Below are 21,850 nucleotides of genomic sequence, written 5' to 3' on the forward strand. Positions count from 1 at the left end.
CATAAAAATAATTCTGTAGAACCATTTTTCAGGTATAAAAACTATATTTATTATAAGATATGATACTACAATTTCAATTCTGCAATTTTCCCACAGTGTGCTGTCGATGACATTTTCGCTGGTCAAGACTTCCGCTGGCCGATCAGACCTAATTTGTTTGGCCATTACCAAACCGTTTAGAGCAATCTTCTTAGCAGCCTCCATAGGAACTCCTTATTATTATACGCCATTCTAAGCGGAACTAGCTTCCTTTGGGCGCATCGGAAGTCCCAGCACGAGGCCTTAATCGATCCCTATTATCGTTATGGAAGGTTCCAGCAGAGATTGTTACATTGTAATAAGTTCAAACTTCCGCCTGTCAATGTACCGAGAGTATAAGCCCTACACTATTGGTTTGATATTGCCTGTGGTTTTGCACAGAGAAGAATTGGAGTCCCCAAAATGATTCTCGGTTTATAAATTAGTGGTTCTAAGGAGTTAATACGAAAGTATAGAAAGGTAACTTATGAACCGTATCAAAAGAAGACTACGGTTCAAGCTCAAAGACCTTATCAGAACCTTAATATTTTTGGATGATTATTGTTCGTAATTATATGGTAAGAACTGTTTTTAAATTAAGAGCTACTAAATTACTGGGCATATTTGGTGTTTTTATTTATTTTTCACCTGAGTGCACTCAAGTGGAGCTTTTCGCGCTACTGTTAACTCTGCGATGGGGTGTTCGATGCTTTGATTTCGTTGCAAATAACAGAACAACAGCGGCAGAACATGCAGAAAAATAAAGAAAAACTTCATTTGTCGTTTTTCATGCTGCTTAACGGAAGCGGTCGCAACCGTTAGACGCTGGATCCGAAGCTATATGTAGCTATAGCTGGATCTGAATCCAAGCTGTTGCCGGCGATCCCAGCCAAATGCAATTAGTTGCAGCAACAAACTGCAGCTGCTGTTGCTGCTGTTGCAGTTGCTGCCGTGGATCGAGGATGCAACTGCAGCAGCAACATGGCCAGAAGCCCGGCGGTCCGCTTTCCATTTGGCTAAGCAGCAGCCTAAATACGAGCGTTCTGCAAATGATCTCTGGCAAAATATAATAAAGGAAGTTGGCGAAACACATTTATTCGTCTAATGATGTGATTCCACCCAGCTGACTCAAGAAAATCCGTCTTGAGTGCATCTTTAAGTTAAACGAGAATTCGATCGTTTACTTGGAAAAATTGTATTTATTTGGCATTCAAAGGGGAACAATTTTCTCTTAATACTATTCAGTCTCCTTTGGGCAGATTATGGTGTGCACATCCTTGTCATCATTTATGAATCATTAACTTGAATTTTAAAGAGTGTCCCTTTCACCAAATATCCATGAATTTTAGGAAGGCAATTATAGTTGTTTTTGTTCTATGAATTATTCTTTTTTGCTAAACAAATCATTTCCACCAAAAAGGCAATTTAAGCTCTATACGGAAATGGGTTTCAATTTTGCTTTAAAGACTTCAGTATCACACCGAATACTTTACATATTGACAAGATTCAAGTATATTCAGAACATGTTTCAATTCAAAACTAAAAAATATATTAAAATAGTTTCTTGTATTTTCTTATCCAGTAAATACTTAGCTAATGTAACTGGGTTATGTTTTTTACTAACAAAAAATCGAAATCTTGTAATGAACAGGGAAGAAAGTAAAATTAAAACCTCCCATGAGCTTTGTAAGTAAATGATGTTTACTGCCCATTAATTTCTAAAACCCATGTACATTTTTATATTTAGAAAAACACATAATATACACAGCTAGCGTGGTGAACGAACGCAACTATCATTTTGGCCAGACAACAGCCCACAAAACTCGGGCTATTCGCAGCTCATGTGTTTCATTTGTATTTGAAATGCTCTTTTTTTATTTTATTTTTCACATTGTCATCGAACCGTGACGATGCGTTGCTGTTGTTGTTGCGATGTACCTGTACCTACACACAATACTATATAGATAGGCAGTATAACCCCCGCAGAAGCTGATGATCTAAGTGTAGAACATGCGATAATGTTTATGGCCGTCGGTTCTCGGCTCGCATTTAGTACAAAAACTCGATTATATAGGGGTGAACATCGGAGTCCGATCCCAACTGGTGGATACGAGCGCCTGCATGACATCGAGGTTGTATCGGAACGGTAGCCCCGAAAAAGGGATAATTAATTATGCCGCGGCTGCTGCTGGTGACATTTTTCTTTTCACCTTACGATAAGGAAATGACGAGGCGCAAAACGCAGAAAATTTTCATGGGTTCCCCCAATAGAAACTAGCACAATATATAAAGTATCTCGCCTGCGGAAGTTCTCATTTGGAAAAGAACAAAATTTCCGCTTATAATATTGTTTTCCCATTTCTGTTGTCTAAGCATATGCACATTTGTAGGGGTGTCTTCTGTGCGGTAGATGATATAGTTTTTCCCCGAAAATGAGTCAGCTGAGCCAGCGTCGATTGCTTTCGGCCAATTGTGCAATTTTCTGATTTCGTTATTGTTTTTAGCTAGCTTTCGTTGCCGCTTTGTTGCAATCATTGGCAAAGACATTTGGCAAATTGCATTTGGGAAAGCTTTTGGGGAACGGGTACGGTACTGCGAGTATCAACAAACTTTCACCTTATGGAGCCAAATCAGTCAATCCTGCAAATGGAGTTCTCTCCGCGCCATCGTCTCTCACTGCAATTAACAGTCTAATGAACTTTCACCGAAATTTACAAAACAGGAAAATCATTTCCAGAACCTAACGGATGTGCCAAGTGGGGAAACTCGGGTTGGGGTCAAAAGCAATTGGCCGCCCAGCAAGAACAACCAACACGAAAAAAGGGCCTAAAGCTTAATTTCAGATCAACATGGCACAGAAAAGAACAGAAGTCGGGTTAAGGTTCCAGTGACCAGTTGGCGGGCTACCAAAAGTCAAGTTTCGACTTTTGAGTACCTAGTAGACTGTTAGTATATTTGCACATTTATAGGACGGAACTAGATGGTGCATTGAATGTATATCATATAACCTGTAGGAGATAATATTTATATTTTTCAATATGTACTTTCAAATATTCCAAAAGTATAGGTATGATTCAATTTTAAAACTCTTCCGCCATCGGTTATACCCATGTGTCTTTGGTCAGTTAACTACCCTGTGGCAACCCAATGTAGAACCTTCATTTATTTTCGAAACGTAAAAACAGCCTACTTCTGGTACCGAAATACTAGAAATAATAACCCACATGTACCGGTATGTAAGACCATTTGACTGTAAGTGAAGTCATCAAAACAGGCCGCATCAGCGACAAAACGATCCAAATTCTGTGAAACTTTTGCCACAGCCCCGGACATAAAACCCAAAAAAATAAAAATATTACGGAAAGAGGGAGAGAGACTGAACCGTAAAGAGGATTTCTTAATTACTCAAAAAAAAAGGGGGCGGAGAAGCGGCGGGGAGACAACAACAATCGCCGCGTTTAGGGTCGTTTCTTGTATTGGCCTCATCATAATTACAGAGCACTTCTTCTGTTTCTGATCCCAGGTCCAAGTCCGTTCATCAGGGCAATGATATGTGTCGCGCTCTATCGCAGCTCTAGTAGTCGGCAATTATTTTACGACCTAACTGAAACCAGAATAACCAAGTCATAACTACTCAGGGCTCTCTTTTAGTTGTACAGTGTACACGGTGAAAAAAATAGATTAAATCAATCAATATGTTGGATAGGATCAACTAAAAATCGTTTCAATTAAAGTCCCTGAATTTTACATCGAACTACCTGGTATTTAGTAACAAAATGTGTTCAGATAGTCAATAAATTAAAAGGAAAGTCATACAAACCCACACGTCACATACTTTATAAGGTGTGAAAAGTTCAACATTTTTGGTTTGATAAAAAATATAAAATATACCCTAATTTCAAATATTTTTACCAGTATACCTTAGTATGAAAATCTGGTTTCAAAGTCAAGTCCAAACGCCACATACTTTATACAGTCTGAAAGATTCAACTGACAATTTTTAGGGCCCTCAAAAATTCTTTGATTTGATACAGAATATCAAATATACCGTATTTTCAAATTTTTTTTTCAGTATACTTTCGTATGAAATTCTGGTTACGGACGGCTGCCTTTGACAGATCTACGATAGCGAAATAAAAAAGAGAGTTTTCGACCGATTCCAGTCCGAACCAAGTGTCGCACGTGTTTTCCTTCAGGGTGTTTGCCGCATGTACTTCCAAGTCGTTATAGTTTTCCACATTTTAATGGGGATCCACTAACCCAACCTCCGGGGTACAGTTGAGTTTGGCGGAGGATGCAAGCGGAGCCCAATGTTTCATGCAACATATCAAACTCAACGGAGCAGAAAATCAAAAAAGTGCAAAAGGCAGAACACATCAACAGGTTGCCAAAGTCTGAGAGTGCAAAAGAGATGGCTTCAAAGAGGAAGCGAGAAAGAAAGATAGAGCTAGCGACCCTACAACTATGATAATAATTTAGACTGTTATCTCTTAAAAGAGCCAACCGACATGCAATATGGTACGGATCTGAGTTCAACTCCGATGTAAAATGCAAACAGTTTTCCGCTGATGTGGATGGAAACTGAGGAAAAATTATGTGCTAAACACGCAGTCCGAATGAGTACAGTTAGCACAAAATATAAAGCACATTCTTGGCTGATGCTTACACTTGGCAACAAAATCCTTGTATTAGCTTACTCCAAAAACTATATAAGGGCTTTAATATTAGAAAAATAAAAAAATTAAAAAAAAATGTTATAGAGTTCAAAAGTAAGTAAAAACACAAAGTAAGTAATAAACCTTTAATTAACCTGCTGCCCAAATGTAACTGCAAAACGTTTTGTAAAATAATCTAAGTTATACTAGGCTACTTATTTTTAAGGCTTTATTATTTAACATTTAATATACCAATTAAACCTGTAGACCTTTGTCCTCTAGCTTTTCATGACTTTTTAAGTAAGTCCAATCAGTAAGTTAAAAACCAAGAAGATGTCATAAGGCCTTAAGTTGTTTTTTCTTTATTGATTAAGTAATAAACACTTAATTCTAACAATATTTGCCAAAAGGTTATCGTTTTTACTTTAAACTTAATCAAATATATGTTCTCTTCTGCCCAGACTTGCTGCCAGGTGTTAAAAAGTGGCGACGGCGCCTTAAACATAGTTTCAATTAAAGTGCAATAACAACTCTATTATTGGCCAATGGCTGTATCAATAAGCGTCGTCCACTCGCTGAGATGACGTGAGATATGAAGCGCTCTAAAACAATAAAAATCTGAAATCAATTTCCACAAAGTCCGACTCAAAGAAGCGGCAGTGATGCGTAAACGTGTTGAGGTTGAGGCCAATGGAGGGACCTGGGCTACCGGTTGAAGTCGATGTAGATGTCGATTCATGTTCCATCCCAGCCCGATCACACCTTAAATGGCGACTGGTAACTCGAGAGCCTGTGATTACCTGAGAAAGAAGCGAGAAATATTTATGAACCGATGGCCCCAGCAGATCCTCATCAATGGAAGCTGCTGACCAGCTGAATGGGATATCGCGGGGCCATCTAGGAGGAGTTCCTCTCACTCTATCGGCACTCCATCTCCAAAAGGCCACGGAATGGCGCTGATGGATACTGCACTTCAAGAAATATAGTCCTGAAGTTTCAATTATTTAAAAAGCCCTTAAAATACGTAAGATATCGATTTATTTAATAGTTATTCAGAGTACCATCTGCCTTATTTTAAGTCAGTTATTGGAGGTTAAAACAAAAATCTTAGAGGGTTTAAAAAAGAGAATGTATCTATCGTAATCCAAAATTGTATACACCTTAAAAAGTGATATCATGACCTAAATGAAGATCATGAATATTTCATTATTTTAAGCTTACTTCAGAATCCAAATATCGTATTTATTATTTCCAATTTCTTTTAAAAAAGTCATTTCCATTGCACTACTTTAAAAGATTTTCCAAGTTCGCTTTTTCTGAGTATACTATTGCGTAGCAGGAAGCACGCTCCAAGTAACTTATGAAAATGTACAAAAGCGGGCAAAGATATAAAGCCAAGAAGTTGGAAATCTTGGGAGGGGTGTTCGGTGACCGAGCAACAACAGGTGTAATAATTGAAATCTGTTTTTCCACAAAACCCTAATCACGGTGAGTGAGCGCGCGAGCCAAGATATATTCTTCGGCAGATACTTTTGGCCTGCGGTTACGCTTGGCGGCTGTCTAAGCATTAAATCAACCAGCAGCTGTAAAATTACAGCAAATGTTTAACCAACCCCTTCGGAGGAAATTTAGAATTTGGGAGATGGGGGCTTCACCGGATGGAAGACCTTAGTCGCAGTGTCAGAAGCATAACGCATACGCCGCTTGGTGCGCGGTGTCCTCCAGGAGACCGGGTCACCGAAATACCTTTCCCACGATCCCGCGACTCCTGACCTGCCTTAATTAGGCAGCCACCCAAGCGTTTCCACATGTCGCACCCAGTTGTACTTGCAGCTCTCCTTTGCTCTTAGTTTTTGGTGGATGACTTACGCATTACAAATGAAGCAAATTAAAATTTGCATATCAATCCCCGAAACCTGCAACCTGCGCCTCATGATGATAATTATCTTTGCACACCATGGTCCCCTCTCTATCTCCATTTCTCCACCTGTCTCTATCTGTTTCTCTGTGCGGCTGGTAATTGAATTGGAGTGCAGCCGCGAAAAGGTCACAGACACTGCACATGGCAAGCGCAGTCAGCGAAAAAAGCCACACCAATCTGCAAAATCATGAAGTTGCCAAAGGAAATAAAATGCTATTGGAAATGTTTTCAAGACAACATTTTACTTAAAAACAAACATTAAATTTAAAGGCTTACAACAAATTTAATTTTCCAAACAAAATTCAATTGTTACTGAAACACATTTTGTATTATATAAAATTAGTCAAGGCTTTTGAGACAACATACCTTAAATATTACAGCACATTGGTATTTCGAAAATTTATTTATTTATTTATTTATATAATGCTAACAAGTAATTGTAAACTAAATGCTAACAGTGGTCATGAGCTATAGCAGCTATAGATTTCGAAAATTTATATTATTTTAAATTTCCATTTCTTAATACAATACAGATTATTTTCATTTTACATTTTTTTTTCATTTTAAGTACATTGTAAGATAGAGAACATATTTTATTTTGTTTTATAAAATTTATTAGAAGTTTAACAGTATTCTTTTTTGAATTTAAATGTATTTTTTTTCCCTGGGAACAAACGCAGATATCGACATAATTCAGCAGTAGGTCCTATTATAATTTTTAACAAGCATGCATTTCATTAAGAAACTAAAATCGAAAAGAATTTGTGTGTTTATTTGGAAATTATCATTGAAATATATAACACAATCTGTAACCCATAAAATATATTTTCCTTTTTCTAATTTTATTCAAAATGCGATTATTAAAAGAATTTACATTCGTATGTATCTCATTTATAGGCAAGGAATTAAATTATTATTTATAGAAGAAATAATAAACTATAATAATATTTAAATATTATCCCACATGTGCAGTGTAATTAAAGCGAGTGCTCAACGCGTGAGATCATCCATGAATAAGGCAGAACCCGTAGCCATTGCCATCGCCATCGCCATCGCCATCGTCATCGCCACTGCCATAACCCATAACCGTGGATGGTGCTGCTCCGGCTGCAGCCACCTGGGCGCACAAAATAATGCAAATTATCAGCTAGAAATTGCACGAGTGGTCAGGTGCATAATGAAGCAGCAGCTGGGGAAGATGAGCCAGAAGCCGCGCTCGTCCATAATTGAGTTGCAAATGCTTTGGGTTGGGGTTGGTTGGGTCTCGAGCTCTCAGCTCTTTTTGGTCATTGGTTCCCAGGCCAGCGGAAAACGTTTTAAACACTCCGTTTCATAGATAATCATCATAATTATCTGGCAAACAATAAATATAATATCTAGGCAAATTACAACAATTAGGCAGCTCCCGGCTCACAGTTGGAGTTGGATAACACCCAAAAGTTGGTCCCAAAAACCTAAAAAAAACCAGAAACAAAACCAAACCATGCCGGGGAAAGCAAATGATTGCTGGCTGCCTGTATTAATGTGTCCCTCCTCTTGCCACATTGTACATTGTGTGTAACAATGGCTGGGTGGCCGCACAATAAACATGATTTTCACACGCGTTTCATTTTTTGGGGAGAGCACCCCACTTGCTCACAAATTAGGCAGAAAAACACTCGGCCCCAGAAAATATAAAAAGGGAGCAATGATTTAAGCCACAGCGGGTAGCGAGGGTAGGGGGAAAAAACGAGCATTTCAAAAATGTTTTCATAACTCCTATTCGATTAGAAAGTAGTGTGAAAACAGAACTGTACAGTTGGGCACGCCACCGAGTCGAAATTATAAAATAATGCCTTTTCCTCTCATATTAGTTGTCTTTCGAAATCATTTTCTTTCCGTTTTCAACCCTCGACAGAAGTTTTCTACCTCTCCGCTTAGCTTATATGGTTCATATTATAAAAAAAATATAAAAATGAGAGAGACGACTATCAGATACTCGTTACTTAGCTAAATGGAGTGCGAGGGAGATGCAGATACGCAAGTAAAAAAGTGACTGTGCCTGAGATAGCGCACTACTCCACCGCGCCACCTAGCGTTGAGTCCTTCTTTGGCTTTTTGTACACCTTTTTAACAAATGTTCCGATGTGAACCATTTTTGGGTTGTAGGTGAAAAACTGGATTTTCTTATACAGGATTTTTCCAAAAATTTAACGATACAAAAATTCAAATTTAACAAAACAAATTATGTTTTACGAATTAGGACAAATTTGTACGATTTTTTTAACATGATAATTTTTGATATCAAACTTGGTCAAACTTCTTTTGAAAGTAAACTGCACCAGGGTTATATACAGCTGTTTCATCTAGTATTGTTCATTATAAATGGTATATAAATGTTTTCGAAAATTACTTTCTTCTCCAAGTCTGCTCTTTACAAAGTATCGCCCCTTTTGCAATCCAAATCGCCTCGATTTAACTACATTTGTACAATACAATTTTTTTCACTTCTGGTCATCGCATGGCAATATTAACATCGGATGGCAACAACTAAGCCCAATGCCTCCAAAAGCGGAAACTCATTGGCAACGCTTCGTTGCGTAAATTTCTCGACGCGACTTTTCGGCCAACAGGTTGGCAAAAAAAAAAGAACAAAAACACGTCAAATAAAACAAGAAGAAAGAAAACAAAAATCTGACGCTAAACCAAACCAAAACCGCCAGCAAAATGGCCGACAATAACAAAAGCCAAAACAAAAACTAAACTAAACAAAAAAAAATTGTTTTAATATTTCAGTTACGCTTCGGTAAGCGACAACATCGCGATAGAGCCCTCGACTTTGACTTCTTTAAAAGTACCAAATAGTACAGGCATATGTTGCGGGGGATGATACAGTAGAAAAGGGTAAATCACTGAGGAGCCCCACATACGATACTTGCCGATGGAGATCTCGTGCCAACCCAAACCACAGCCGCAGAAGACTCTACCAGGCCGAACCAACGAAATGGGGAACGAACACCTGAGCATTTCTTTATGGATCTTGAGCAGAAAACCTATCGCGGCGTAACGCCATTAAAATTAGTGCCGAGCTCAGCTGAACCGAACTTCGGAGCCTCGGAGAGAAAACTATAGGCCGGCAAGATTCAGATAAAGGAACAGATACAAGTACACTCTTGAAAATTGATTTCAGAACTATTAGGCCGTTGTTATAGGAAATAAATGTAGTGATATCTTGAAATGTTTTTTTTAGCATTATGATATATTATTCTTAAGCTGATTGAGTTTCTATAGTTATATCTATGCAATTATCATTGATATAAATCAAAATATGGGCATAAGTTTGTATCTACATTCTCAAAAGATTTAATTTTGTATTAAATGTTGAATAACAGGGTGTTATATTTCAAAATAGTTTTTTATAATAGTTATTTTTTAACATTTTCAAACATTGTATGACTAAAATATATTCTTAAATAGCCTTAATTATGCCAAAATGCAATTGTAGTGTACTGATACCGCCACATACTTGGGGTAACAGAACCATCAAAGGGGGTTTCAGTCACGAACGCATATCGGTTATAGCTAGTCGGTTCTTGGCTTGGTTACGCTTGGTTGTCAAATACTAAGATGGCGTTGAATATTTCGGATATACTCAGATCGGGTGGGAGGCCGATCCAGCCAGATGTAAAGCTCAGCAAGGGCTACAGCCGACATCCGATGTGGGAAAGGGCAGACGTTGACTCCCAGGTAATTAGAGTCGACAACAAAGACCATAATTACCTTGTAACTAGGAATTATGAAAATATCATAAAAACGACAGAAATAGTGAAAAGAATGTAGTCTAGGGCCACCCAGCCACAGAGGTCTGGCCTTAGCCACCTGACAGTAGTCAATCTTTAATGACTGTTATTCTTATTTTATATTTGAGTTTTTCCTCTTTACATTAGAAGATTTCCCATGATTGTGCCTCCATTCAGCACTCGCATCTTCTCTTTGGGTCAGGTCTAATCTCCGTCTTGATAATCTTGGCCCATCCAAGTCGATTTCTTGTCTTCCCATTCAGATCTCCAAGTGCTGTGCAATAAAAAGTCAGGCACTTGTGTGTACTTCCCTCCTCGTGTTTTACTTTTTTATTGTTTTCAAGTGCTTGGGAAGAATGCCAATTGCCTTTGGACATGGGACAATATTATCGGCATTGCGGTAGAAAAACTAAGATCAATGCCGAAAGGCTACCTTCTCTTCTAGCCATACTTCATGAGTACTTTCCATCCTTAGTCATGAACAGGTATAATAAGGCAGCTGTACAAAATGAGTTAATCAACAGAAAGAAAATGTATTATAATTAAAATGTATGATAGCTTACGAAGGTAAGATATCAATACATTATCATCATTAAAGGAAACAAGCTATACTAAAATATTTAAGATTATAATTAACTTGTTGAAATAAATTTTAAATGATATGATAGCGAGTAAGCCTAACCGTTACTCATAGATTAGTAACAGTACGAGGACTAGTTGATAAGAAGGTAGGTTCCAAAACTTAAAGAACGAAGAGTTTCCGTTATTTTTTTTAATTCCTTATCATAGAACCTGTCGATTGGGTACTTTACTTTTTAACAAATTATTAAGCTTATTAAGCTATTAAGTTTATTTAGGGTGGTTCGATTTGTATGGGACAAAAAAAAGTGACAAGTCGTAGGGGGCGAAAGCCATCAATGGACAATTATAAGCAATATTGCCAAAGAAACTATGGTTGTGAAAGAAACTTGTCATTAAATGCTTACAATTAACTTATTTCGCGTCCATACCAATGTTCCAAAAGTTTCATCAAAAAACGGTATTTTTCTCTTGCAAGTGCGGACGGTCCAGCTTTTCTTTGAAGACATAGTTTCTTTGGCAATATTGCCTATAATTGTCCATAGACTGCGTCCCCCCTACGATTTGAAGATCTCAAAATCGACTCACCCTAAGGTCCATATATTAACTGACAAGCAATCACTTGAGAACTAGGGAAAGCACCGAGAGTACACAATAATAAGAAAAGTGAGCAGAGAAAACTTCAATTCAACTGATTTACGACTCAGCTCAATCGCCCCATTTCTCCGCTCAGAGATTAAATCTTATTATCATCGTTCTTATCACCTTCAAGAGCCTTGCAATTTACTGAAGTGAAAAACGAAATCAGTACACGTCGGACCTTACTGCTAAGTAGATCGCTAAAATATGATACAAATTATTCTTTTCATCGTTAATATAGCGCTTTTGCAAAGCTGCTTTGCCGAAACGCCGGAAACATATCTTCTAAAAACAAACAGGTAATTAAACTTGAAGTTTCTGCAAAAACAAGCTACAAGTGGCCGAATTGCAGAAAAAATACTTTTAAAATCATGAATTTTTAACAGTCAGAAAAAAATTTTTTTTTTAAGGTCATTGTTTATTTTGTTTAGTCAATTATTCCTAGAATTTATGTCAATGGGCTAAAATCAAGATACTTCAAGACATACTAAAACATTAAAAAATGTCTTTAATTGATTGAGTATAAGTAACCATACATAATGATACATTTAAGAGATTCTATGTAAAACGTTTCCAGTTTTTTTTATAGTCTTAAAACCATTTCATATTTTCATCACGATAATTAACCATTTATAAAGGATAATTGAAAAAAAAATTCCATTTGACAGAAGCAAAGATATGGCAAAGCTGTACTTCATATATATTACTCTTGCACTTGATAATAATAGATAACACTTTACAGTCTTCCTTCGGACCTGAATTTTATGCCAACTTTGGGCAATGGACACCTGGGCTATACAGTCTTCGGAGATGCCATCTTCATGAACGGAGTCTACAACGGAGCCGGCGGAAATAGCAAGCGGGCTCGCATTCCCAACTGGCTAAATATCAGCGCGGAAGTTTGTGATCGCTTCGGTTGTGCCACTGGTAACGATGTGGACGTAAATGGAACTAGCTACGAGACGGATCTTCGGGATGGCTACTTCCGCGTTCTCACAACCTACAGAACACTTGGGATTTCAGTTGAGCAGAGAACCTATCCGCACAAGTTTTACAATCGTGCCTTGGTATATGAAGTAGTAGCCAAGAGACTTGCCAACCGACTTTCGAAAGTTAACTGTGAGTAAAATTAAAATATAAAATTATTTTTATGAGTTCAGCTCAAATCAAATTCGTAAATTAAAACTAAAAATATCGGATTATTCTTTGTATATAAATTAACCTCTGTCCATTTTTTTCACATTCGGAGAGAGCTTATCCTTGATAAGCACCACCATCACAAGCCGTGAAATATTATACATTTTGGAGTGTTTCAAGATATTTGTAAATACTTGGATGTTAATACAATATTAGACACATTTTAGCTTGCCAAATCTACCATAAAACTTCGACTTCCCGAATTACCATTTAACTGCTCACTAAATCGATATAAATATTTTCAGCTCCAAAGTTCCTGAAACTCACTCATTTTCCCGGTAACTCCAGCGATGCCTTCGACTTTGTCGTTGTCAACAATGGCAGCTCTTCCAGTGGAGATTATCGCACACTTCGAGGACGCACAAAGGTGCTGGAACTCGAGAAATTCCAACCGGATCCTCAGGAGATATTTGTCCTCTTTAGTGAACCCTTGGACCATACCCTACAACTGCAGTGGCCCACCTGGCAAGATGAGTTTACCTACAGAGTTATTATCACCATAGATAGAGAGGAAACTGTTGCGCGAAAAGAACTGCAAGATGTGCTCCAGTTAAGCTCTAGAAAACTTTTCCAGAAGCACACCGAATCTTGGAACAGCTTCTGGGACAATGAGTTCTCTATTGAAATAAGGGGTGATGCTTTTGAACTCTCGCAGATCGTTAACGCAGGCATATTTTACTTGGTAAGTTCTCTTCCTTCAATCGAAACCCACCAGAAAAATGAACCCTTCTACGGGTTGAGTCCCACTGGTTTGGGGCGTGGCAATCTGGAGGCGGACTACCAGGGGCACAACTTCTGGGACACGGAGATCTGGATGCTGCCGGTAGTCAGTCTGTTTGGCTACGAGTATGCAAAACAAGTGCTGGACTATCGCAGCAGAAAACTGGAGGCAGCAAAATACCATGCGAATACCACTGGCTACAAGGGAGCAAGGTGAGAACCGGGCTACAATTTGTATAATGATATTTACATTTATTTATTTTCTTCAAGATTTCCCTGGGAGAGTGCTTACACTGGTACAGAGGTAACCAACCCATGCTGCCCCGAAGTTTCACAACAGGAGATACACATATCCCCCGATATATCCTTTGCCCTGCAAAAGTTTTTCGCCCAATCCCACGATAATGCCTGGGCCTGTGACACCGCTTGGCCCATAACCCGTGAAGTGGCAGAGTTCTTGGTGAGCCGAGCTTCATGCGACGATTCCAAAAATGAGTGCCACTTCCTAGACGTAATGGGACCCGATGAGGATCATCCGGACGTAAATGATAATGTTTACACGAATGCTGTGTCCAAAATTGCACTGAATTTCGCCGAGTGGTTGGGTAAAACATGTGGTAACACCAGCACCGAACTTCTGGAGAAATGGCGTGAGGTTAGCGATCGTTTGGTGATACTACGAGATGAAAACCTGGACTATCATCCCCAGCACCAGGGTTATATCCCTAATACCATTGTAAAGCAGGCGGATACCATTCTACTCGGATATCCGTTAAATTTTGATACCAGGTGAAGATTACCTAATTAGATTATGTAACTAATCCAGTAATCCCATTCTTCTCTCCGTAAAGCACCACACACAGTAATGACCTTCGCCTTTATGCAAACGCAACCCGAGAATCGGGTCCTGCAATGACGTGGTCCATGTTCGCTGCGAATTATATGAGGTCCCTTCAGATTCAAGAGGCCAACGAGTATTTCGAGCGTGGCTACAAGAGCTATGTTCGACCCGAGTTCAAGGTGTGGAGTGAGACCCCCCTTGGTTTCGAGGGATCGGCGAACTTCCTCACCGGCATTGGCGGATTCTTGCAAGCCCTAATCTTCGGCTACGGAGCCCTGGATTTTGGCAGAACTAACGACGACCAATTCTTAATGTTTTTTGGCATAACTATGACGCCTCCAAATGTGGACGAAGTCCATATAAGCTCTATACCATATGGAGATGCTAAGTGTAGCTTGACCTTTAGAAATCGGTCTTCCAGCATTGAGTGTTCAGATAGGATTGGTCAGGGCTTCCAGATGGTTCAAGGTCAAAAGAAAACTGTGCTCGGCAGATCCTTTAATTGTAAGTATAATGTGTCATATTCAATAAGTTTCTTGTAAAGATGGCTACATTTCAAATTTTCAGTGACTCGTCGAAGTGAGGATCCCCCCATTCAGATCAGCCTTTTAAGATAAATCCAAAGTGTATTTGAATAAATATGAAGAGAATTACATATTTGGGCCGGATGCACAAATAGAAGTTCAAAACTTAAGTATTTAGTACGCGGATTAGGAAGTATCTATTGCATTTGGTTATGGTTATCTTGGTAAATTAATCGCTTGTCTTTCCTTCTTCCTTCTCTACTTGAACTTGGCTATTGAGTTGCCGCTGACCCCTGGCGCGTTTTTATTGTTGCCACTGAGCACCACATAAGCGGTCTTGGTTTCCTTTTGCTTTTGCTGCAACATGGTCAGAGTTCCTAATGGTGTATCAGTCGAGCTCATGGTCTTCATTAGCTGCAAGAAAATATTTAGCAATTAATTTTCCGACCATAATTGTTGATTAATGGTGTACTCACCCCATCCTGTTCCATTTTCTTCAGACGCTTTTCAATCTTGTTCTTTCCCGGTCCCTTGCCGTGGAACTTATGTGACAAGTACCGGAAAGCCTCTTTGAGGTTCAATATGCGACCATTGTCGTCGATATAATCCAGCTTGACATTGGGCTTGAAGGTCTCCTTGTCCTTGAAGTCCGTAATGGGCCCAAAGTGAAAGCGATCACGGCGCCCAACCTTTTCGTCCTCACTGAAAAGATAAGATTCCCAATTAAGTTCAGTTGCCCTTTCCAGGTAATATTTTAACTTACCCAGCAGCTTTATCCTCAATGGAATAGTTTTTGGCCTGCAGATGAGCCATTTTGGTGTTGCTTGGCCTATTCTTCTCCTCCTTTTCGAGGTATCCCTTAGACAGAGCCAACCGCAAAGCATTCGCTACGCCAGCTCCTACGTCGGGCTCCTCGTCTAAAATGGCACGATCCTCTAGATCATCTCCCAGATTATCCAAATCGGCGGGCTGCATCACTTCATCTGGGTTAACTGAATTCCAGGTTCCGTGATTCATGGCAGGCTCATCGTCATGAGTGTCCATGTGCTCCTCCGGCTGATCGGTCTTATCAAAGTCCATCATGTCGTTGGAGTCCTCGTTACGGTTGCCGGCCATACCGTACGTGGGAATGTCGCCCAAAGTGCGGCAAAACTCCGCTGTGGCGTTTAATACGATGTTGCCATCCACTCCGGTAAGAACCACACCTGAACTGGTGTCCTCAACGGGTTCAGGTTTAATTTCCCGCTGAATATTCTCGAAGCCGACGGGCAAGGGCTTCTTGATGATATTCTCCTTCTGTTTTAGCTTGCGAGCCTTCGCCAAAACGCGTTCTAAATCGTCATCCTCTGCTTCCACTTTAACTTCAGTTTTAATCACTTCCATCTCTTCATCCTCGTGATCACGATACCGTCCACCACGACTACCAAAATTTGAAGTTCCCGCCTCCACCAAGGGCTCAAGATCGTCGGCTTTTAGTTTTTGGCGAAGTTTCTTAACCTTTTTCTTTGGCTTCTTAAATCTGCAAAAATGTAATGTGAGTACAAAAAACATTTCTTATTAAGAGTGTAAAAACATACTTGGCCAATTCTTCTGTACTGTATGTGTCGGATGCCAGCTGCAAGTTGGTATCCTCCAAAGTTTCCAAACGCTTGCCGGCTAATTTGGTTTTAATCTCCAGAAGCTTGCGTCTGTGCTCCCGCTCCTCATCCATACTCTCGCCAATCACAAAGTTCTTTCGCTTTTTCGGCTGGCCCTCAATTTCATCATCATACTTCTCCAGCACCGAACGCTCTATGGGATTACCCAATTCATCGTACTGCTCCTCATACACATTGTATCCATAACTGAGCGGATTCTGCTTCTTATTGGCCACATTCTTCTTGTAGCGCTCTTCGTCGACCATGTTCACATTGACTAGAGTATCACCCTCCTCTTCGTTAAGCACATCTTGATCCTTGAGTGTTAGGATAACCGTGCGTCCCTCGCCGAAATCATCCATATCGTGATCCACTCGCAGGCCCTTTAGATTGTTATCGCCATAGGCACGCTGACGGGCTTTGGTTTTCTCTTTCTCGAGCAGCTCCGAAACACCAAAGGCCTCATCCAGCTCCTCCAGCTCTTTGGCCTGCGATTGGAAACATTTTATAAATTAAAATAAAATGGTTTAGGAGGACGTAAAAGTAATTACCTTGCGCTTGGCCTCTTCGCGTTCGTTGACCACTCGCTTGTTCTTGTCCACCCACTTGGATATATTATCTGTTTCCTCGTCCGATTCTCCCAGCGTTTTAATGCGAGCCAGGCGCTCCTCCAAGAAGCGCTTTTCCTTGCGCTGCTTGAGCTTCTCGCGCAGCTTTTCTGCCTGCTTTTTCTCCTTAAGGTTGTCGGCCGGCTTGTGCAAGAACTCGCCCCATTCATCTTTGTACGATGAGAGATCGGCCTCGCCAGACGATTTCTTGTTTTCAGCCTGGCTACTGTTTGCTGCAGGCGGCGCCACTTTGCTTGGGCCACTATCCACTTCGAGTGGCTTTAGGCCCAGCTTGGCGCGAAGCTTGTTGGTTTCCGTAATGGAAAGGACATCGCCGGCGCCGTTCTCAGGTATGGGCGAGAAGGAACGTGAAGAGGGCTCGCGTTCCCTGGCGGCTGGTTTCCGTGAGGCCTGCTGTGGAGACTGGGATCGGGAGCGTTCCCGGTTGCGTTCCCGTTCGCGTTCTCTGCCCGATCGCTTGCGGGCCTCCCGCTCCCTCTCAATCTCGCGCTCTCGCCGGGAATCGTATTCGGCATGCCTGGAGATTTGTGGCGGTGGGGGAGCGGTGAGCTCCCGTTCTCGTTCTCGTTCGCGTTCCCGTTCCCTTTCACGCTCTTTAAGCCGCTCCTTCTCGCGCTCCTTGAGACGTTCCTTTTCACGCTCCCTTTCGCGTTCCTCCCGCTCCCTGAGGCGCTCCTTCTCCCGCTCCCTTTCACGCTCCTTTTCCCGATCCCTTTCGCGTTCCCGCTCACGTTCCCGCTCATGCTCGCGCTCACGTTCCCTTTGCCTTAGAAGTTCACGCTCTCGTCCAGAATCCCGCTCCCGGTCGCGATTGGAGGACTCCCTGGCATCTTTCACCTGCTTGGCCTGCTCCTGCACCGGAACCTCCACGCAATCGGAACCTGCAAATAGGGAACACCGGTTAGAACTGTCTAATCACCAGAGGGACCATCGCTTCAACCACTTCTGCTCGCCCACTCACAATCTGCTCCAGCAGCGGAACACCTGGAAGAAAAGGAGAAACGCGGAGAAACGCAACGATGGGTTTAGTACTTCCGGAAAAGGAAAGGTGCAGGACCAAAGCGATTGCCGGGCATTGGACGGTCCGTCAATCAGAATATCGCTTTTCCGCCGGATCCGCCGCCTGCGGCAATTGCCCTTGAGCCTGGCCTGCACTTGGGGTAAAAGCGGGCAAACACTTACTATCCGAGTCCGATTCCTCCAGGGAGATGACCTCGCTGGGCCGCTCGCGCTCCTTGTGCTTGTGGTGCTTGTGGCGGTGTTCCTTATGTTCCTTGTGTTCCTTGTGCTTCTTGTGCTTGTGGTGTCTGTGACGCGACGACGAGTCGTCCGTGAGGTCGAGGGTCACGTCCTCGTCTTCGGTCGTCCGCCGCTGGCGCTCCGGCGAGCGCGACCGATGCCGATTCTTTTTGTCCTTCTTGTGCTTCTTTCCGGACGACGAGGAACCCATTTTTTTTATTTTTTCCAACAAAATAGAGAAAATTTCACAATTTTTTTATAAACGACGCCGGTGTGACCACAAGTGGGAAGCGGGAATATATCAGCCGTGGATAAAAAAATACTAAGTGAAATTTTAAGAAGTAATGCTTCACAATCTGCCATTCACAAACATGGTCGTCGAAAAAAGGGTCAGCATATATGTAACTAAAAAATATACTCCGTTTTTAAAAATCGTATGTAATTGCGAGTAAGAAAATGTAGAAATATAAATGTAAAACATAAACAAACTTTTCAATTTGATTAGCAGAAACCAAATAAAACAAATTGTAAAAATTAAAAGTGATTTAAAAATAATATTATTTAGGCAATTACAGTAGTTTTATCTTTCCTATTTACAATTAACACATATAAAGCGAAAATAAGCAATAATAAAGAAATACCATACAGAGTTATAAACAAAACTGCCGCCTTAATTCTTCATCTTCCCATTTCACCATTCACAACGCACATATCAACAAATAACCACGCGGAGATATAAACATAAACAATGGAAATAGGCAAAGTAAGAAAATCTAAACCTCGATCAAACGTGCACTGTATAATTTTTTACCCACAGAAGTCAAAGAAATCGAAGAACTCCAAGAAGTCGAAGGATCCCAAGGACTCGACCGTTTCGCTTAAGTTGACTGCTCTGCATCGCAAGCAAAAAGAAGTGGCCCGCGTGCTTACTCTCAAACACGAAATTTTATTAAAGTCTGGAGTGTCCTACCTGGAATACCTGGAAATCCGGGCAGAAATAGAGCGACTCAATGGCTTAAAGGAGACATTCTTGCGTCGTGTTGACAAATTGAAACAACAAGACAAATAGTTTATAGCTACATGGGTTTATTTTAAGAAAACAATAGAAATATAATGAAATCAGTGCTATGTATTTAAATTTGCAAAATCGTGTATGCAATATATGCTGTTACAGAACTATCTAAGAGCTTTTAATTAATGGTAATAGTTGGTTATAAATTTTCTTTTTGAATAATAGTTTTCTATAAAAATTCAAAATGATAATGAAAATATACCTAATACCTAATCAGATTATAACAAAAACTAGCTTTTATAAAAATAGTAAAATCTTAAATCATAATTAATTCCAGTGTGACAATCACAGATGTCACATGTTGTTTCTAGTTCCGAAAATATTTCAATGGTATGGAACAGACAAGCTAAACTGAATAGTGAAAATAGTCAAAGCTTAAAAGTATTCTTAATTTTAGATATACTGTTTTTTTTACCTATTTTTGGTAGTAATTCGATGGCTATGTAAATTGTTAAGCTTATTGTTTTACGATTCTTAAACATTGCTAAATAGTTACATTCAACGTGAATTATTATCAAATCTATTTTACACTTATTTAAAAGTTTAAAGGAACTGTTTGGTAATGTGGTGAGCCATTTGGTAAAAAGCTGCCAAGTCTTAACCGTTAAGGTTATCTATTCCTTCTGGATTATTTTGTTCTCGTCCTTCTCGAAGGCCTTCCACATGCGGTTGAACTCCGCCTGGAGCATGAGCGTTACCTTCTCGTCATGGGTGATCACGCAGGCCTCCCAATTGCCACCGAATCCCTGGCGAGTCCAGTTGACGGACCCTATGATGGCGATACTGTAACATGGACGCATCCACTTGCGCTTCTTAAGCATGCGAATCTCCTTGACGCGCTCCACTCCATCGATTATGCAGTACTTGTTGTGCATCATGTACGTGGTGATGGGGACGCGCACCGGTACTCCAAAGCGGGCCAGCGTAGTGATCTGCGATCCGAAGGAGTAGACCATCTCCCCGTCGCTGATAATCCGGATATTCACGCCGCGCTGCAGGGCTCGCTTAAAAGCTTCCGCCAGGGTCAGCGAGGTGAAGGTGTAGATGGCCAAGTCAATGGAGTGCTCCGCCCGGTCGATCTGCTCCACGATCTTGCCCACATTTCTCAGGGTGCAGTGCTTGTTGTGGCAGCGGAACACCACGGGTTCCGGTGATCCCGGGCTGCAGTTACGGAGATGCTGTGCGGCACAGATCTCGCCCAGTTCATTGAAGCAGACCACCTCGTGCACGCGGCGTGCCTTCTCCCGTTTGTCCCGAAAGTACAAAACCGCCTTCCACATTACCTCGGATGCCAGAACCGCGCCGACGGCAATGCTAATGGTGGCCACAATGGGATGATCTCGGATTTGTTCCATAATTAATTGAGAACTTAACATTATTCAAAAGTATCCTTTTTCAAATATTTATCTTAGAGTGACCATAAAAGTCTACCTCTGATCCTCGAAATATTATCTGTGTGCTGGCCTCTGGCCACACCTTTTAAGTGGCGTTGCCATATCTCGGTCATGCGCTTGCCCATTCGAATTAAACAAACAAATTCTGGGCATTTTTAGCTGGACATGGAAGATCCCTCCACCACGCTCTTGCCCGGAGAATCCGATGACCTGCGGGAGGCGCGCGATGCGGAGCTGAAGAAGGTGCTCAAGCTGAAATTAGTGCTGGACGAGCTGCGTCGCCTGGATTTGGGGCCAAAACAGAGTGCGGAAATCAAAAGAGCCCTCAAATTGGTATCCATTGGGAACTATGCGCGACTGGGTGAGATTGAAAGCGGTGGCCAGGAGCAAGTGCTGGGTAAAGAGATTGCCGACTCATCCGAAAAGCAATGATTACATTGTTAGCTATCCAACAGGCCTGCAGAATGGCAGCAGTTTTCCGCCCTTGAGCTATACGGACAGCAAGACGGTGCGCACCAAACTATCCGCTCAACTACGATCTACTTTGCAACCCATAGTGGAGTTGGGCGACAAGATGCGCGAAGAGTTTCCGGATGCCTTTGGAGGCCTGGATGCGGACTTGAGTGACGACCAAAAGGAGATTCTGCGACTGGAAGAAGAGCATCGCAGTGGGCTTCAGCAACTGGTGGCGCTTTTGGGTCGCAAATGCTCCCTGCTCAAGGACGCCGCCGAGCTAAAACTGGGACCACAGTTGGCCAACGAACTGAAATTGCAACAGGCGCAGGCGCAACTGGTTCAAGTAAAGGCGGAGCTGCTGCGTGGTTTCTTTGTCCACGAGGCCGCATCCCGCACCGAAAACAGTGTCAAAGCCCACAAGGAAGTGGAGGCGCACCTGGACGAGCTGCTCGCCGCCAAGAAGTAGATTATACAAATTATAACTATGTGCATTAGGTTTAAATACATTAGAATTGTTAGTCAAACAGGTGTTATCTGCCAGCAGAGTGGC

At 41.2% G+C, this 21,850-nt stretch overlaps 5 protein-coding genes across 5 annotated transcripts; 3 read left to right on the plus strand and 2 right to left on the minus strand.

Annotated features, from left to right (window-relative positions):
* The first annotated feature begins 11,734 nt into the window (after positions 1–11,734).
* On the plus strand, positions 11,735–15,038 carry LOC108019665 (protein-glucosylgalactosylhydroxylysine glucosidase). The gene is made up of 6 exons (XM_070999241.1): positions 11,735–11,890; positions 12,334–12,710; positions 13,034–13,721; positions 13,779–14,297; positions 14,360–14,853; positions 14,917–15,038. The coding sequence occupies exons 1-6, from the start codon at positions 11,799–11,801 to the stop codon at positions 14,964–14,966; spliced, it is 2,220 nt and encodes a 739-aa protein (XP_070855342.1). The 5' UTR covers positions 11,735–11,798; the 3' UTR covers positions 14,967–15,038.
* Positions 14,956–18,676, minus strand: LOC108020998 (U4/U6.U5 tri-snRNP-associated protein 1). The gene is made up of 6 exons (XM_036817323.3): positions 18,322–18,676; positions 17,062–18,020; positions 16,451–16,998; positions 15,637–16,392; positions 15,350–15,575; positions 14,956–15,287 (listed from the first exon to the last, which is right to left on the minus strand). Exons 1-6 carry the CDS (start codon positions 18,587–18,589, stop codon positions 15,132–15,134), a joined length of 2,913 nt encoding a protein of 970 aa, XP_036673218.3. The 5' UTR covers positions 18,590–18,676; the 3' UTR covers positions 14,956–15,131.
* A 314-nt stretch (positions 18,677–18,990) lies between these two features.
* LOC108021370 (uncharacterized) lies at positions 18,991–19,557 on the plus strand. The gene is made up of 2 exons (XM_017090061.4): positions 18,991–19,141; positions 19,196–19,557. Exons 1-2 carry the CDS (start codon positions 19,127–19,129, stop codon positions 19,445–19,447), a joined length of 267 nt encoding a protein of 88 aa, XP_016945550.2. The 5' UTR covers positions 18,991–19,126; the 3' UTR covers positions 19,448–19,557.
* zuc (Mitochondrial cardiolipin hydrolase zuc) lies at positions 19,445–20,873 on the minus strand. Its single transcript, XM_017090059.4, has one exon. The coding sequence runs from the start codon at positions 20,824–20,826 to the stop codon at positions 20,065–20,067; it is 762 nt and encodes a 253-aa protein (XP_016945548.3). The 5' UTR covers positions 20,827–20,873; the 3' UTR covers positions 19,445–20,064.
* A 64-nt stretch (positions 20,874–20,937) lies between these two features.
* Positions 20,938–21,824, plus strand: dgt2 (dim gamma-tubulin 2). The gene is made up of 2 exons (XM_017090060.4): positions 20,938–21,241; positions 21,300–21,824. The coding sequence occupies exons 1-2, from the start codon at positions 21,010–21,012 to the stop codon at positions 21,764–21,766; spliced, it is 699 nt and encodes a 232-aa protein (XP_016945549.3). The 5' UTR covers positions 20,938–21,009; the 3' UTR covers positions 21,767–21,824.
* The last annotated feature ends 26 nt before the right edge of the window (positions 21,825–21,850 follow it).

This window comes from Drosophila suzukii, chromosome 2L (genome assembly GCF_043229965.1).
Source record: "Drosophila suzukii chromosome 2L, CBGP_Dsuzu_IsoJpt1.0, whole genome shotgun sequence".
NCBI lineage: Eukaryota > Metazoa > Arthropoda > Insecta > Diptera > Drosophilidae > Drosophila > Drosophila suzukii.

Excerpts from the sequence above, each read along its gene's own strand:
- LOC108019665 (XM_070999241.1), top strand. The coding sequence starts at position 11,799 with ATGATACAAATTATTCTTTTCATCGTTAATATAGCGCTTTTGCAAAGC. Across the intron at positions 12,711-13,033 it reads CCGACTTTCGAAAGTTAACT|CTCCAAAGTTCCTGAAACTC; the intron begins GTGAGTAAAATT and ends AAATATTTTCAG. Across the intron at positions 14,854-14,916 it reads GCTCGGCAGATCCTTTAATT|TGACTCGTCGAAGTGAGGAT; the intron begins GTAAGTATAATG and ends TCAAATTTTCAG.
- LOC108020998 (XM_036817323.3), bottom strand. The coding sequence starts at position 18,589 with ATGGGTTCCTCGTCGTCCGGAAAGAAGCACAAGAAGGACAAAAAGAAT. Across the intron at positions 18,021-18,321 it reads GGAGGAATCGGACTCGGATA|GTTCCGATTGCGTGGAGGTT; the intron begins GTAAGTGTTTGC and ends CCCTATTTGCAG. Across the intron at positions 15,288-15,349 it reads AGAAAATGGAACAGGATGGG|CTAATGAAGACCATGAGCTC; the intron begins GTGAGTACACCA and ends ATTTTCTTGCAG.
- zuc (XM_017090059.4), bottom strand. The coding sequence starts at position 20,826 with ATGTTAAGTTCTCAATTAATTATGGAACAAATCCGAGATCATCCCATT.
- dgt2 (XM_017090060.4), top strand. The coding sequence starts at position 21,010 with ATGGAAGATCCCTCCACCACGCTCTTGCCCGGAGAATCCGATGACCTG. Across the intron at positions 21,242-21,299 it reads TGGCCAGGAGCAAGTGCTGG|GCCTGCAGAATGGCAGCAGT; the intron begins GTAAAGAGATTG and ends GCTATCCAACAG.